Source organism: Ranitomeya imitator, chromosome 10 (genome assembly GCF_032444005.1).
Source record: "Ranitomeya imitator isolate aRanImi1 chromosome 10, aRanImi1.pri, whole genome shotgun sequence".
Taxonomy (NCBI): Eukaryota; Metazoa; Chordata; class Amphibia; order Anura; family Dendrobatidae; genus Ranitomeya; species Ranitomeya imitator.
This window is the reverse complement of record NC_091291.1, coordinates 17,971,988-17,988,687: the sequence shown is the minus strand read 5'-3', so window position 1 is coordinate 17,988,687 and position 16,700 is coordinate 17,971,988. Positions and strand designations below refer to the sequence as shown.

Sequence of the window (16,700 nt, the reverse complement as noted above, 5' to 3'; positions counted from 1 at the left end):
CTCATATGGTTGCCCTACTTTTCTGGACGTTTTTCACAGTAGAACTTTGCACGGTATGTTTGTGTTGTCTGGGTGTGCCCGGTCACACCCAATACGCCTCTTTCGTACTTTTTAAATTTTGCATTTTTTAATTTCCTCTTTGTTGTACTTTCCTGACCTTTGTACATCATTTATTCATACTCAACATTAGAAACTCTGCATGCATGCCTGATTGGTAGAGGTCATTTTTAAAGATGGCCAACTTCGTAGTCTTCTCCAAAAGACTGTGTAAAAGTGTGTGATCACTTTTACTACTACAGATGTACCCCTGAAAAAAGACGAAAGGTCAGAAAAACTCATAAGAATATGGAACCAAAATCCAATTGCTAGGAATCTAGTTGATATCCTGGCTGCCACTTCAGTTCCTGTTGATGTCAACTTTTTGTGAAGACCACATGGTTGGCCTCTGACGCATTGGTCCAACCATACATCTTCCTTAATGAACAGAGTTGCCAGGAACGGAAGTAGTTTCCTGATTACTCAACCACTTCACTCTATGGAAGTCACAATAGTCGGACATTGAAAGCCATCGCATGAATGTCTGGAACCAGAGAAGCCCTTAAAGGTCCTAATTCGTTATTCATACTTTTTATATTTTGCGTTTTCGAATTTCCTCTTCTTTTTTACTTTTGTGATCTTTGTACATCACATAATTGTGCACAACATTTCCTTTATACTCGGTTGGTGGAAGTGTCTTTAAAGTTGGCCAACCTCATAGGAGCTCACAGCTTCACAAGTTTTCCAATGGTCTGTGTTGAGCGTAAGATCATTTTTAATACTGAAGATGTCTCCTTTGTCAAGCGTAGAAGGCCACGAAGGATGTACAATCGAAATAAGAACTTCAGATCCTGTTGGTTGGTGTCATCTTTTTGGGAAAACCACATGGTGGACCTTTGACTTATATGGCCAATGATACAGCTTAAAAAACGAGCAGTACTTCCAGGAACTGAAGTTTCCTGATAATTCAACCACTTCATTCTGAAGCTACAGCAGGTGAACCCCACCAATTGGACACTGAAAGTCATAGTCACCAATGTCTGAAGTTAGAGGAACTCATTAATGGTCCCATTGTGTGTCCAATTCCCCAAGAGGATGTAAGTCTCCTACCTACCATCTAGTAGTTATGATTATTTTATAACGCCAGTGGGATGTCAGTCATGAGCTGGAACCCCTGCCGATTCCACAAAAGGGCTTCAACACCCCAGAAACCATTTGTTATTGTCTTGAGGTTCTCCTGTATTAAATTCCCTTGGAAATATTCTCATAATTAAGAAAATGAAGAACATTGATGATTTTCAACCTTTGAAACCAAGAAATTGGAAGATGCTGTTCAAGATTAGTGGTGGATTACCACTGGCCCATGTAAGGACCTGGAGAGGACAACTTTCTCCTCATTTTCTTTAAACATTATCTTTACTTACAGTTTAAAAAAAAACAGAAAAAATGACGACAGCATCTTTTCTCCACAGTTTTAAGATGAATTTACGGGTCACATGATGCAGAATTGAGTTAAGAAAAGTAAGAACGTTCTTCACATGTTACCGAACCCTTGAGGCACCATCTTATAAGCCAGCTTCTGCCAGAATCTTCTGATTATTTATAGATGTGACAAGTCTATGAAGACTATGGTGACTCACATAGGATTTTATTAACTTTAACAAGCACATCTTGTACATGTATATGACAATGTTCACCCAAAATACTCAGATAATGAACCACCGCCGATAAATCCAGAAAGTTGCCTTTACTATGAAATAAATTAAGAATAGCAATTTGAAGAAACACCTTCATTCTTATGCTCATAAGGTACAATTACATATATATACAGAAAGGCACTTTTATCAGGACCCCACCCTCTTTGTCATCTTCAAGCTATACCATTGCTGATGGCCAGTCAACCTGAAAGCTCTTAAGACTCTTTCCAACGACAAGTTATGGGCCTCCATTATAAACTATTGTGTCCAGATGTTGCATAGGTGAAGTTTTTATATTTAAAGAAGTGTTCACATCATGTTTCGCTGACCACTTTTTCAGGGGCTTTCATGTTCTCTCCCACCAGTAACCCCTTTAGTGGGTATTTCTGGTGGGTGGTCCCTCTATTGGCAATCTCTGGTCCCTTGATGAAGCAATCCTTCGAAACGTGCATCAGTTAAGGAGCTTTTTGTCATTCTCTTTGCTAGCTATTTATATCCATTTACTTTTCTTGTCATCTACATTAACCTAACCTTATAGAGATATACCTATAACTTTTTTGGTCTTTGTTTTGTGCATTTTGCATAGTCAAACTGTGCTGTAGTTTATTTATTGCATTTATGCACTTGGATTCAATTAGCTCTATATGCAGTCCTGTATGTCACTTTTACAGTTATTTATTGACAAAAATTAATGTGGCTGCTAACAGGATTATAGTGTAGTTTGTTCTTAACATTTATACATTTGCATCCAATCAATACTAATATGTATTTTTGCAAGTTACTTTAGTCAACGTGGGACATGTTTTCTCAACTGACTCTACTTCTCGCCATCTTCTATCTTTATACACACTCTCGTGTCTTTTTTTCATCTTTTTTATTATTGTTCATGAAAGAATATTTTTTTTTAAACATGGGTCCCTTTCGCCTATTGTAGGTAACGCTTATAGGATCGTACATTTTTGGAACAGTTGATTGTCGCTTGTATCTTTCAGTGTGAGGAGGAAAAAAGTACGGTAAGTGGGATGGAAGTATGTAAAAATGTGCCTGGAAAGGTTATGGCAGCTGGGTAGAACTGGGTTAAATCGTAGCACTGCAGGTCTTAATTAGATGCACCTGCTTGCTTTAACTAAGAAACAGGCCTGTGGTCACAAGTTGCGTCAGTCTGCTGGATGTTGAGTAGTCTAGTGTGTTGCTGGTGAGTGACCAGCCAAGATGTGAGCTATATCTGGGAGAGAGACAAGCCAGGGCCTCTCACTGAATTGAGACTGCATGAGTCAGCTAGGAAAGCTGAGCAGTCTGTGTGTTGGAGCTGAAGAGAAACGTGTGGAAGCTGCACCCTGTCCAGTGTGAACAGTGCCCAGAGTTGAACACTCCTGTTTGGTTCTGGAAGCTACTGGAGATCAGGAAGAAGGGGATACCGAGACTGGTGGGATCGTGTCTCTGCTGTGTATGAGGTTTGCTCCTGGAGAAAGCACTGTAATCTGTTCAGGTGAGACCGCACTGACATATATGTGCCTGCTGAATGAACTGTCTATTTGCTGTGATACCTTTGTGCCCAGAACAGCCTGTTTTTGATTTTGAATCCCTTGAAGTTTTCTAAAAGTGCACAGGTTTGGACCAAATAGCATTGCCTGAGTGAACGCTACCTGAGAACGTGAATCCCTACAGGTCGTAGATAATGGGGCTCAGCTAATAACAATGACAAAGAGGTACTGACATAGGGGAACTGTCTGGCACCACCGTAATTGGTCAACGGTTGGTACAGTTACTGTGGCATTGGGTATTTGATTAAAAGTCATCCTAACATTGTGCTTCAATTAAGGTCGGACTCATGGATCCAAATTCTCTCTCAAGTCAACCTAGGCTAAAGAGATTTTCTTGGCAAGGGCTTCATGCTGGGCGCACGATGAATGAGCTTGTACAAGGACGAGTGGAACAAAACCGCTCTTACATGCTCTACCCACTCAGTTTACAACCCTGGTTGGATAATTTTGCTTGTGGATCTGGTAAACTCCAGTGTTTCACGGTGTAGGAGCAAGTAGTCTTCTTCTTCGTCCTACCACCAAGTGGTAACAATCACAGCAATGTCCATAACCCCTTCATAAGCACCAATAGGGCGCCCGCTATCAGGAATCCGCTCCCGTGTGCCGCCACGGTAGAGCCCGAGTTGTAATAGGATGCAATATTTCCATTGTTGCACAGATTGCCCTGGCAGCAGTACACTTTTTGGCTGGGCTGTAGAAATGGGGACGCGGCGAGACCATAGCACACGTCACTGGAAGAGCAGCCTCGCATCAGAGTGTTCCCCCGAGGAAATCCTACAAAGATCCATAGAAAAGAGTGAGTCTATAAATTAATTACATTACCCAATCCAATGTATAAAATCAGCTCCGCTCCATGGAAGTGAATAGAACCGAGCTACAACACCACGCACAACCTTAGGAAACTTGTAGATCTATTTTCAGAAGAAATCAGCCAACGTTTTTTGTACCTTCTCCCTGTTGTATTACCTACTATATCCAGGCACGAGGTCATGTTTCCCATACACGAGGCTATTTTGGTGATGGGTGCTGTGCATTCTCCTTTGCCGGTCTCGTTGCATGCGTAGCACTGCATTCCAGTTAGGGTCGAATTAACGGTCACTGTGGGAGAAAAAAAAGACAATGTTAATAGTTTGCTCTTCTTAACATCTGATTTGTATAAATGTGACGATTGGCGGGAATCTGATGCTCCCTATTGAAGGAGGGTGTGTGTGGTCATGGAATGATTTTGGATCCACTTTTCCATGGGCATGAAATCTTAGCGAATGTAGTGAAGTAAACCACCCCAAACCCTGAGGACCATGTTGTCCTTCTGTCATATCAGGGATAAAAAGTTAGGACCACCGATCCTTAGGTTCTCTTCTAAATAGGCCAACGCCAGAGGGGCCGAGCCGAGAGATCCTTCGCAAGGAGGAGTCAGACACTACCTTGTTGGACTCCATGGTTGCAGTAATTGTTCCCACAACATGACACCTCCGTGTAAACCCTGGGACCACCGGTGTTATATGCCAACCGTCGACCACAGAGGTTACCCGTTGCACAACCTTTATAGACAACGTTCGAGCTGGAATCTGAAGAAACGGGAGAATTATTAGGATGGGATCCGTGATGAGGGGTCCATACGCGCGACACGGTCTGGTCTTACCATTGACATACACAGTTTGCATCGTCATGCAGCGATCTTGTACACCGCCACATTGGAGGGACGTCAGGTTGGACGTTGCACAGGTCACATTGTTGCCTTCACAGGACTCGCAAAATAATGCGGCAACAGGGACCCGAGCTGGAAAAGAAAAAGGGTGACGCTGTCAAAGCTCCAATTTTAATAAAATTATTTATAAATAAGACTTCTAGAATTGGGAACCATTGGTACTACTTGTTTATTAATATGAATTAATAGGGGCAATTAGGTCAACATATATTTAAAATTTGGACCGTCAGCTTCTACACCATCAATTGCATCCGTTGAACTAGAGCCTCCTCCAAACTGTGAATAAATAGAAAATATAAACTATTGACAACAAAGGATGAAACGACTTGCTTGAAACGCACCGTAGTAGGTGTCAGTGTTGCATAAGTCTGTGACGCAGCACGTGGAACTGACATAGGTTTTCCTGAAGCCCAAATCCGTGTAAATTGTCTCATTGCACACAAGTCCCTGAGAACAACCTTTGTATGTCCATTCTGTAACGCTCCCATTCTCTGAAAAAGAATGCATTATAGTAGTTATATTCTTGTACATAGGGAGCAGTATTATAGTAGTTATATTCTTATACATAGAGAGCAGTATTATAGTAGTTATATTCTTGTACATAGGAGCAGTATTATAGTAGTTATATTCTTGTATATAGGGAGCAGTATTATAGTAGTTATATTCTTGTACATAGGGGCAGTATTATAGTAGTTATATTCTTGTACATAGGAGCAGTATTATAGTAGTTATATTCTTGTATATAGGGAGCAGTATTATAGTAGTTATATTCTTGTACATAGGGGCAGTATTATAGTAGTTATATTCTTGTACATAGGGGCAGTATTATAGTAGTTATATTCTTGTACATAGGGGCAGTATTATAGTAGTTATATTCTTGTACATAGGGGCAGTATTATAGTAGTTATATTCTTGTACATAAGGAGCAGTATTATAGTAGTTATATTCTTATACATAGGGGACAGTATTATAGTAGTTATATTCTTGTACATAGGGGGCAGTATTATAGTAGTTATATTCTTATACATAGGGGACAGTATTATAGTAGTTATATTCTTGTACATAGGGGACAGTATTATAGTAGTTATATTCTTGTACATAGGGGCAGTATTATAGTAGTTATATTCTTGTACATAGGGGCAGTATTATAGTAGTTATATTCTTGTACATAGGGGCAGTATTATACTAGTTATATTCTTGTACATAGGGGGCAGTATTATACTAGTTATATTCTTGTACATAAGGGCAGTATTATAGTAGATATATTCTTGTACATAGGAGCAGTATTATAGTAGTTATATTCTTGTACATAGGGGGCAGTATTATACTAGTTATATTCTTGTACATAGGGGGCAGTATTATACTAGTTATATTCTTGTATATAGGGGGCAGTATTATAGTAGTTATATTCTTGTACATAGGGGGCAGTATTATACTAGTTATATTCTTGTACATAGGGGAAGTATTATAGTAGTTATATTCTTGTACATAGGAGCAGTATTATAGTAGTTACATTCTTGTACATAGGAGCAGTATTATACTAGTTATATTCTTGTACATAGGGGAAGTATTATAGTAGTTATATTCTTGTACATAGGAGCAGTATTATAGTAGTTATATTCTTGTACATAGGGGCAGTATTATAGTAGTTATATTCTTGTACATAGGGAGCAGTATTATAGTAGTTATATTCTTGTACATAGGAGCAGTATTATAGTAGTTATATTCTTGTACATAGGGGGCAGTATTATACTAGTTATATTCTTGTACATAGGGGAAGTATTATAGTAGTTATATTCTTGTACATAGGAGCAGTATTATAGTAGTTATATTCTTGTACATAGGGGCAGTATTATAGTAGTTATATTCTTGTACATAGGGGCAGTATTATAGTAGTTATATTCTTGTACATAGGGGCAGTATTATAGTAGTTATATTCTTGTACATAGGGAGCAGTATTATAGTAGTTATATTCTTGTACATAGGGGGCAGTATTATAGTAGTTATATACTTGTACATAAGAGCAGTATTATAGTAGTTACATTCTTGTACATAGGAGCAGTATTATACTAGTTATATTCTTGTACATAGGGGCAGTATTATAGTAGTTATATTCTTGTACATAGGGGCAGTATTATAGTAGTTATATTCTTGTACATAGGGGCAGTAGTATAATAGTTATATTCTTGTACATAGGGGCAGTATTATAGTAGTTTTTTTGTACATAGGGGCAGTATTATAGTAGTTATATTTTTGTATTAGAGAATTCATCTTCACATATATTCACCATGCACCATGGGACTTTTGAGTTGTTTTGTGACAGTAAACAATGTATTTTTGGAGATAATGGCCCTTTAATCTTTTTTTCAGAGAAAAAAAAAACATAATGCACAACACAAGTATAAAAGAGATAAATGCTGTGAGCTATAAAATTGTTCCCGATGTTTCTATATTTAAATATTGAATGCAAAAAGATCTTTGTTGGGAAGAATAGGCAGTGTGAGTTGTTATTTGGTGCATAAAAGAAATCCCTGGGTTTCCACAGTAAGTGGCTGTGGTTGAGGTCTCTGCTGGCTCCCGCTGAGGAACACAGATTCTCAGGACCGAACTGCGGCAGTCTGAAAGATGTACGGAAATAACTGCGCATTAAAAAGCCCAAACCAACCTGTACATGGTGACATCTTAGAATAGACCTTAGTAATCAGTTGACTGAAAAATAACCGATCGACCCATTAAATGAAGTGCACACATTAATTTAACCATTACGCCTTCCAAAGCCAAGAGCGATCCCCAAGTTTGTCAATTTCCCCCACTCCTTCAAAATCAATTTGCAATTAAATTTTCTTATCTCTTCTCATGAGATATGTATATAATTAAAGGGAATATGTCATCAGAAAATGACCTACTCTTAAATCAGTTTTTTTTTAATTAAATGTTTATTTATTTTATTTTTGGCAAACTATTTTTTTCCCTATATCACAATCCTATCTTATATATAATTGTCTAAGGGTCACTTCCGTCTTTCTGTCTGTCTTTCTTTCTGTCACGGTTATTCATTCGCTGATTGGTCTCACCAGCTGCCTGTCATGGCTGCCGCGACCAATCAGCGATGGGCACAGCCCGGAAGAAAATGGCCGCTCCTTACTCCCCGCAGTCAGTGCCTGTCGCCCGCATACTCCCCTCCGGTCACCGCTAACACAGGGTTAATGCCGGCGGTAACGGACCGCATTATGCCGCGGGTAACGCACTCAGTTACCGCCGCCTTAACCCTGTGTGTCCCCAACTTTTTACTATTGACGCTGCCTATGCGGCATCAATAGTAAAAAATGTAATGTTAAAAATAATAATGAAAAACAAACCTGCTATACTCACCCTCCGTAGTCGCTCGCGCCGGCCGCCATCTTCCGTTGCAGGTTCCGGTGGCAAAGATGGTATGGGAGAAGGACCTGCCATGACGTCACGGTTATGTGACCACGACATCATCACAGGTCCTGCGCTCATACCAACCCTGGGACCGGAAGCTACCGTGGACTACAAGGGGCCCTCAGAAAGGTGAGTATATGTTTATTTTTTAACCTGTGACAAACCTGGCTGGGCAATATACTACGTGACTGGCCAATATACTACGTGGCTCTATGCTGTATACTACGTCTCTGTGCAATATACTACGTGGCTCTGTGCTGTATACTACGTAACTGGGCAATATACTACGTGGCTGGGCAATATACTACGTAACTGGGCAATATACTACGTGGCTGGGCAATATACTACGTAACTGGGCAATATACTACGTGACTGGGCAATATACTACGTGGTTGGGCAATATACTACGTGGTTGGGCAATATACTACGTGACTGGGCAATATACTACGTGGTTGGGCAATATACTACGTGACTGGGCAATATACTACGTGGTTGGGCAATATACTACGTGACTGGGCAATATACTACGTGGTTGGGCAATATACTACGTGGCTGGGCAATATGCTATGTGGTTGGGCAATATACTACGTGGCTGGGCAATATGCTACGTGACTGGGCAATATGCTATGTGGTTGGGCAATATGCTACGTGGTTGGGCAATATACTACGTGACTGGGCAATATGCTATGTGGTTGGGCAATATACTACGTGACTGGGCAATATACTACGCGGCTGGGCAATATACTACGTGGTTGGGCAATATACTACGTGACTGGGCAATATACTAAGTCACTGGGCAATATACTACGTGACTGGGCAATATACTACGTGGTTGGGCAATATAGTACGTGACTGGGCAATATGCTATGTGGTTGGGCAATATACTACGTGACTGGGCAATATGCTACGTGACTGGGCAATATGCTATGTGGTTGGGCAATATACTACGTGACTGGGCAATATGCTATGTGGTTGGGCAATATACTACGTGACTGGGCAATATACTACGCGGCTGGGCAATATACTACGTGGTTGGGCAATATACTACGTGACTGGGCAATATACTAAGTCACTGGGCAATATACTACGTGACTGGGCAATATACTACGTGGTTGGGCAATATACTACGTGACTGGGCAATATACTACGTGGTTGGGCAATATACTACGTGACTGGGCAATATGCTATGTGGTTGGGCAATATACTACGTGACTAGGCAATATACTACGTGGTTGGGCAATATACTAAGTCACTGGGCAATATACTACGTGGCTGGGCAATATACTACGTGGCTGGGCAATATACTATGTGGCTGGGCAATATACTACGTACCTGGGCAATATACTACGTGACTGGGCAATATACTACGTGGCTGGGCAATATACTACGTGGCTGGGCAATATACTACGTGGCTGGGCAATATACTATGTGGCTGGACAATATACTACGTGACTGGGCAATATACTACGTAGCTGGGCAATATACTATGTGACTGTGCAATATACTACGTGGCTGGGCAATATACTACGTGGCTGGGCAATATACTACGTCGCTGGGCAATATACTATGTGACTGTGCAATATACTACGTGGCTGGGCAATATACTACGTCGCTGGGCAATATACTATGTGACTGTGCAATATACTACGTGGCTGGGCAATATACTACGTGGCTGGGCAATATACTATGTGACTGTGCAATATACTACGTGACTGGGCAATATACTACGTGACTGGGCAATATACTATGTGACTGTGCAATATACTACGTGGCTGGGCAATGTACTACGTGGCTGGGCAATATACTATGTGACTGTGCAATATACTACGTGACTGGGCAATATACTACGTGGCTGGGCAATATACTACGTGGCTGGGCAATATACTATGTGACTGTGCAATATACTACGTGGCTGGGCAATATACTACGTGGCTGGGCAATATACTATGTGACTGTGCAATATACTATGTGACTGGGCAATATACTACGTGGCTGGGCAATATACTACGTGGCTGGGCAATATACTATGTGACTGTGCAATATACTACGTGACTGGGCAATATACTACGTGGCTGGGCAATATACTATGTGACTGTGCAATATACTACGTGACTGGGCAATATACTACGTGGCTGGGCAATATACTATGTGACTGTGCAATATACTACGTGACTGGGCAATATACTACATGACTGGGCAATATACTACGTAGCTGGGCAATATACTATGTGACTGTGCAATATACTACGTGGCTGCGCAATATACTACGTGGCTGGGCAATATACTACGTGGCTGGGCAATATACTACGTGGCTGGGCAATATACTACGTGGCTGGCAATATACTATGTGGACATGCATATTCTAGAATACCCAATGCGTTAGAATCAGGCCACCATCTAGTTAGAAATAAAATTTAGAGATCATGCAATTCTCACATCGACCACTGGGGAATTTTTACACTCTAACTTCCTGTTGTTTCAGGAAATACACAAGTACATTAGCAGGAATAGACTGATGCAGATCATTTCTTTTGTATTGAAGCATCTAATGAGTCTGTGCAAAGGTTTTTGTGATGGATCAGGATCTGCTGTGATATCCCCTTATGTGAATGGTGGATCCTGTGTTATCTACTGTATATAGAGGTGTTATCAGTCATTGTACAGGAGGAGGTGAGCTGTGACATCACCTATTGTGAATGGTGGATCCTGTGTTATCTACTGTATATAGAGGTGTTATCAGTCATTGTACAGGAGGTGGAGGTGAGCTGTGACATCACTTATTGTGAATGTTGGATCCTGAGGTATCTACTGTATATAGAGGTGTTATCAGTCATTGTACAGGAGGAGGAGGTGAGCTGTGACATAACTTATTGTGAATGTTGGATCCTGAGTTATCTACTGTATATAGAGGTGTTATCAGTCATTGTACAGGAGGAGGAGGAGAGCTGTGACATCATCTATTGTGAATGGTGGATCCTGTGTTATCTACTGTATATAGAGGTGTTATCAGTCATTGTACAGGAGGAGGAGGTGAGATGTGACATCACCTATTGTGAATGGTGGATCCTGTGTTATCTACTGTATATAGAGGTGTTATCAGTCATTGTACGGGAGGAGGTGAGCTGTGACATCACTTATTGTGAATGTTGGATCCTGTGTTATCTACTGTATATAGAGGTGTTATCAGTCATTGTACAGGAGGAGGAGGTGAGCTGTGATATCATCTATTGTGATTGGTGTATCCTGTGTTATCTACTGTATATAGAGGTGTTATCAGTCATTGTACAGGAGGTGGAGGTGAGCTGTGACATCACTTATTGTGAATGTTGGATCCTGAGTTATCTACTGTATATAGAGGTGTTATCAGTCATTGTACAGGAGGAGGAGGTGAGCTGTGACATAACTTATTGTGAATGTTGGATCCTGAGTTATCTACTGTATATAGAGGTGTTATCAGTCATTGTACAGGAGGAGGAGGAGAGCTGTGACATCATCTATTGTGAATGGTGGATCCTGTGTTATCTACTGTATATAGAGGTGTTATCAGTCATTGTACAGGAGGAGGAGGTGAGATGTGACATCACCTATTGTGAATGGTGGATCCTGTGTTATCTACTGTATATAGAGGTGTTATCAGTCATTGTACATGAGGAGGAGGTGAGATGTGACATCACCTTTTGTGAATGGTGGATCCTGTGTTATCTACTGTATATAGAGGTGTTATCAGTCATTGTACATGAGGAGGAGGTGAGATGTGACATCACCTATTGGGAATGGTGGATCCTGTGTTATCTACTGTATATAGAGGTGTTATCAGTCATTGTACAGGAGGAGGAGGTGAGATGTGACATCACCTATTGTGAATGGTGGATTCTGTGTTATCTACTCTATATAGAGGTGTTATCAGTCATTGTACAGGAGGAGGAGGTGAGCTGTGACATCACCTATTGTGAATGGTGGACCCAGTGTTATCTACTGTATATAGAGGTGTTATCAGTCATTGTACAGGAGGAGGAGGTGATATGTGACATCACCTATTGTGAATGGTGGATCCTGTGTTATCTACTGTATATAGAGGTTATCAGTCACTGTACAGGAGGAGGAGGTGAGCTGTGACATCACTTATTGTGAATGTTGGATCCTGAGTTATCTACTGTATATAGAGGTGTTATCAGTCATTGTACAGGAGGAGGAGGTGAGCTGTGACATAACTTATTGTGAATGTTGGATCCTGAGTTATCTACTGTATATAGAGGTGTTATCAGTCATTGTACAGGAGGAGGAGGAGAGCTGTGACATAATCTATTGTGAATGGTGGATCCTGTGTTATCTACTGTATATAGAGGTGTTATCAGTCATTGTACAGGAGGAGGAGGTGAGCTGTGACATCACCTATTGGGAATGGTGGATTCTGTTTTATCAGCTGTGCATAGCAGTCATTGAAATCGTGCCTCTGCTAATGAGCCTGCTAAAAACTTTTCCTGGAAAGTGTAAAATAGCTAGAGAGGCCAATGTGAAATTTGCAAAATTATTTTATATATACCGTATACAGTACAGAGCAAAAGTTTGGACACACCTTCTCATGTAAAGATTTTTCTGTATTTTCATGACTATGAAAATTGTACATTCACACTGAAGGCATCAAAACTATGAATTAACACATGTGGAATTATATACTTAACAAAAAAGTGTGAAACAACTGAAAATATGTCTTATATTCTAGGTTCTTCAAAGTAGCCACCTTTTGCTGTGATGACTGCTTTGCACACTCTTGGCATTCTCTTGATGAGCTTCAAGAGGTAAATCTTTAAATGAGAAGGTGTGTCCAAACTTTTGGTCTGTACTGTATATATATATATATTTATATATAAATTGTGATATGAGAAAAAAATATTGCCAACATTTTTTTAAATATATGTAACACCTGAGTTGGCTAATATTTTATTTTTGTCGCAACACAATGATAAAAAATAAGACGTTCTTTCTATGAATATAACCAGGGGGCCACTTTATAAAAAAAAAACATCTCCCACTTAAGCACCTCCCTGTAGTAGCGGCAGGAGTTTTATGTCTTTCTGCTACTGACAACTCTCTGAATGATGGAACAATTAATAGTGCAGGATGCTGAGCTTGGGAAATGCTAGAGACTGGATGTTAGGGATCCAATGCCCGACAAGTGGAGTTTGTCATTATCGACGTCCCCCATCTATTGGTTTCTTATAGATAATTCATTTCTAGAATTCGATACCAATTTGTCCAACAAGGGAGAATTTTGCGCTTCTATTGGGTATCTCCTATTGCCGTAGTAATCAGATTTTTATAAAAAGGTATCAAATAAAATTTTATAGAGTAACATTGCATCCTATTGCTGCACCTGTAAATATTTTTTTATAAAAGCCACAATGAGCATCCCATAGCCTAGTTACAACGCATTTTGGTGAAAAACCAATGGCAGGTGTATAGCAACAGCAGCATTTTATGGCTCCCAGAATCCCAAGGTTTGATCTCCAGTGCTAATGTTGGCTGAAGTACCATAAGTGGGCAAAGCAGAAACATGGGCGCCTTACCACTTACAACTGTGAATGACTGTGACATACAGTTGGTCTGGTCCAGGGTGCAGAGCTGAGTAGATTCCTGGCAGTCGTATGGAAATCCTGAGCAAGTGATGCATTTTAGAGATATAACTAAGGAAAAAAATTGTAAAAAAAATTACATTTGCAAAACAGTGAGATCTACAAATGCCCGTTAAATGTAGGATGACCTTCTAAGTGTGAGACTTCGAGTAGGCCCCCAAAGACCAAATGGTAGCAATGCACTCCATCTGGATGGCCACCTAGGAGAGTCTCCAACTGGGAGACTCACCAACTTGCAGATTCACCAACTGTAAAAGTCTCCAACTAGGAGAAAGTTACCAATTAGGAGAGTCACCAACTAGGAGCTCACCAACTGGGAAAGTCACCTACTGGGGAGAGTCACCAACTAGGAAAGTTACTAAGTGGGAGAGTCACCAACTAGGAGAGTCATCAACTGGAAGAATCATCAAAAAGGAGAGTCATCAGCTAGGAGTCACCAATTAGGAGATTCACCAACTGAAAGAGTCACCAACTAGGAGAGCATCAACTAGGAGAGTCACCAACTAGGAAAGTCACCAACTGGGAGAGTCACCAAGTGAGAGAGGCACCAACTGGCAGAGTCACCAACTGGGAGAGTCACCAAGTGAGAGAGTCACCAACTAGGAGATTCACCAAGTGGGAAAATCACCAAGAGAATCACCAACTGAGAGAGTCACCAATTGGTAGAGTCATCAGCTAGGTGATCCACAAAGTGACAGAATCGCCAACTGGTAGAGTCATCAACTAGAAGAGTCGCCGACTATGAGATTCACCAACTGGCAAGAGTCACCATCTAGGAGAGTCACCAACTGGTTGATTCACCAACTTGGAATGTCATCGACTGGTAGAGTCATCAACTAGGAAAGTCACCAGCTATGAGAGTCACCAACTAGGAGAGTCACCAACTGGGAGAGTAACCAACTAGGAGATCCACCAACTGGGTAAGTCACCAACTGGGAAAGTCACCAAGTGGGAGAATCACCAACTGGCAGAATCAGCAACTGGGAAAGTCACCAATTAGGAGAATTTGTATTTGGAGGTACCTGGCTCTCGAGAGTCCGATCTAATGAGGTTGTAATAAGCTGGATAGCCATTAAGGCAGAATCGTATACCCCCTACAATGGTAATTACACAGTTCTAATGACTGAGGGAGGTGTGGATCCGGAGATGGGAAGAGAGGGAAGAAACTTCTGCCCGGAACCTCTGTAGTCATGAGCTAAATGCCACTGCACTGCTTGCTTTATTGAAGATGGCATCCCACATGGCATGATCTCCTGCAGCTCCAGATGTTTAGCACCCTCCTAATCTGATCATTAACCCAATTTTCAATTAACCCCATTGCATCTGTAATTACATTACTATCTACTGATGAGAACTGAACTTACTAAAAAAGACCAGTTTAGAAGGTTGTAAAATCTGCCATTCAGAAAAGAAACAATGAATTGAAGATTTTTTATTTTGTCACCACACTTCCTACAATAAAATACAATTAAAAAGTAAATAAAACATTCTGAGTAACCCTACAAAACACATCCATTCAACATTTCCCCTCCTCAGAAAAACCAAACAAACAGCAAGCCCTTGCACAGCTCCATTGATCGAAAAATATCAAAGTTTTGGGTCCGTCCGAGAATAAGGCGACACCAAAGAATTTTTCTTTTAGCAAACGTCACAATTTACGAAAGTCACAAAAAAAAAATGATATAAGTTTGGTATCTCTGTAATCGTACCGACCTGGAGAATTAAATTTCTGCGCAATGAACGCCATGAAGTGAAACAATTCGCAAAATGGTCGAATTGCATTTTTTCGCCAATTTATTCTGATTTTCAGCACATTATATGGTAAAATGAAGCAGAAATTGACTGGGGCACAAACAAGCCACTCTGCCTTTCGCCAGGGTAATTAAATACGAGGCTAGGGCTCTAATATGGCATTTTACAACTAAGCAGCCACTCAGTGCATTATTAACGAACACAAAAGATAATTGCACAACGCGTTCAGCTCTGCTACATCCATAACTACGCCAATACAGGTGTGCAGCCCCCCTGAATATGTATAACGTACTGACCTGGTGATAGGGACACGCAGAGGAGCAGGACGCTCAGCCACCCGCTCATTTTCATTATTTGGCCTTCTTTTTTTTAATTCTTCCACCTGTTTCTCTCTCCTGGGCTCATTCGGCGTGACTGATCCACCCAACGCTGCCGTCAGTCATCCCCTCCCCGCCCTGACATTTTCTGTCTTTCTGCCCCGTCTACATATTTCAGTGCTCTCTGTAGCACAACGAGAACGAAAAAACCCCGCAGCAATGAAAGGACCAAGGCAACGAAAGCAAAACGTGACGACCTATATGTAAATGGGCCAGATTATATCCAAAATAGATAGATAGATAATAGATAGAGATAGATGGATAATAGATGGATAATAGATGGATAATAGATAGATAATAGATAGATAATAGATAGATAGATAATAGATAATAGATAGATGATAGATAGATAATAGATGGATAATAGATGGATAATAGATAGATAATAGATAGATAGATAATAGATAGATGATAGATAATAGATAGATGATAGATGGATAATAGATGGATAATAGATAGATAATAGATAGATAATAGATAGATAGATAATAGATAGATGATAGATAATAGATAGATGATAGATAGATAGA

General features: G+C 40.5%; 1 protein-coding gene across 1 annotated transcript; it reads right to left on the bottom strand.

Moving 5' to 3' along the window:
- Positions 1 to 1,662: 1,662 nt before the first annotated feature.
- On the bottom strand, positions 1,663 to 16,201 carry LOC138650911 (urokinase plasminogen activator surface receptor-like). Its single transcript, XM_069740784.1, has 7 exons — positions 16,090 to 16,201; positions 13,976 to 14,092; positions 5,327 to 5,476; positions 4,920 to 5,057; positions 4,702 to 4,845; positions 4,244 to 4,375; positions 1,663 to 4,051 (listed from the first exon to the last, which is right to left on the bottom strand). Exons 1-7 carry the CDS (start codon positions 16,142 to 16,144, stop codon positions 3,810 to 3,812), a joined length of 978 nt encoding a protein of 325 aa, XP_069596885.1. The 5' UTR covers positions 16,145 to 16,201; the 3' UTR covers positions 1,663 to 3,809.
- Between the last annotated feature and the right edge of the window lie 499 nt (positions 16,202 to 16,700).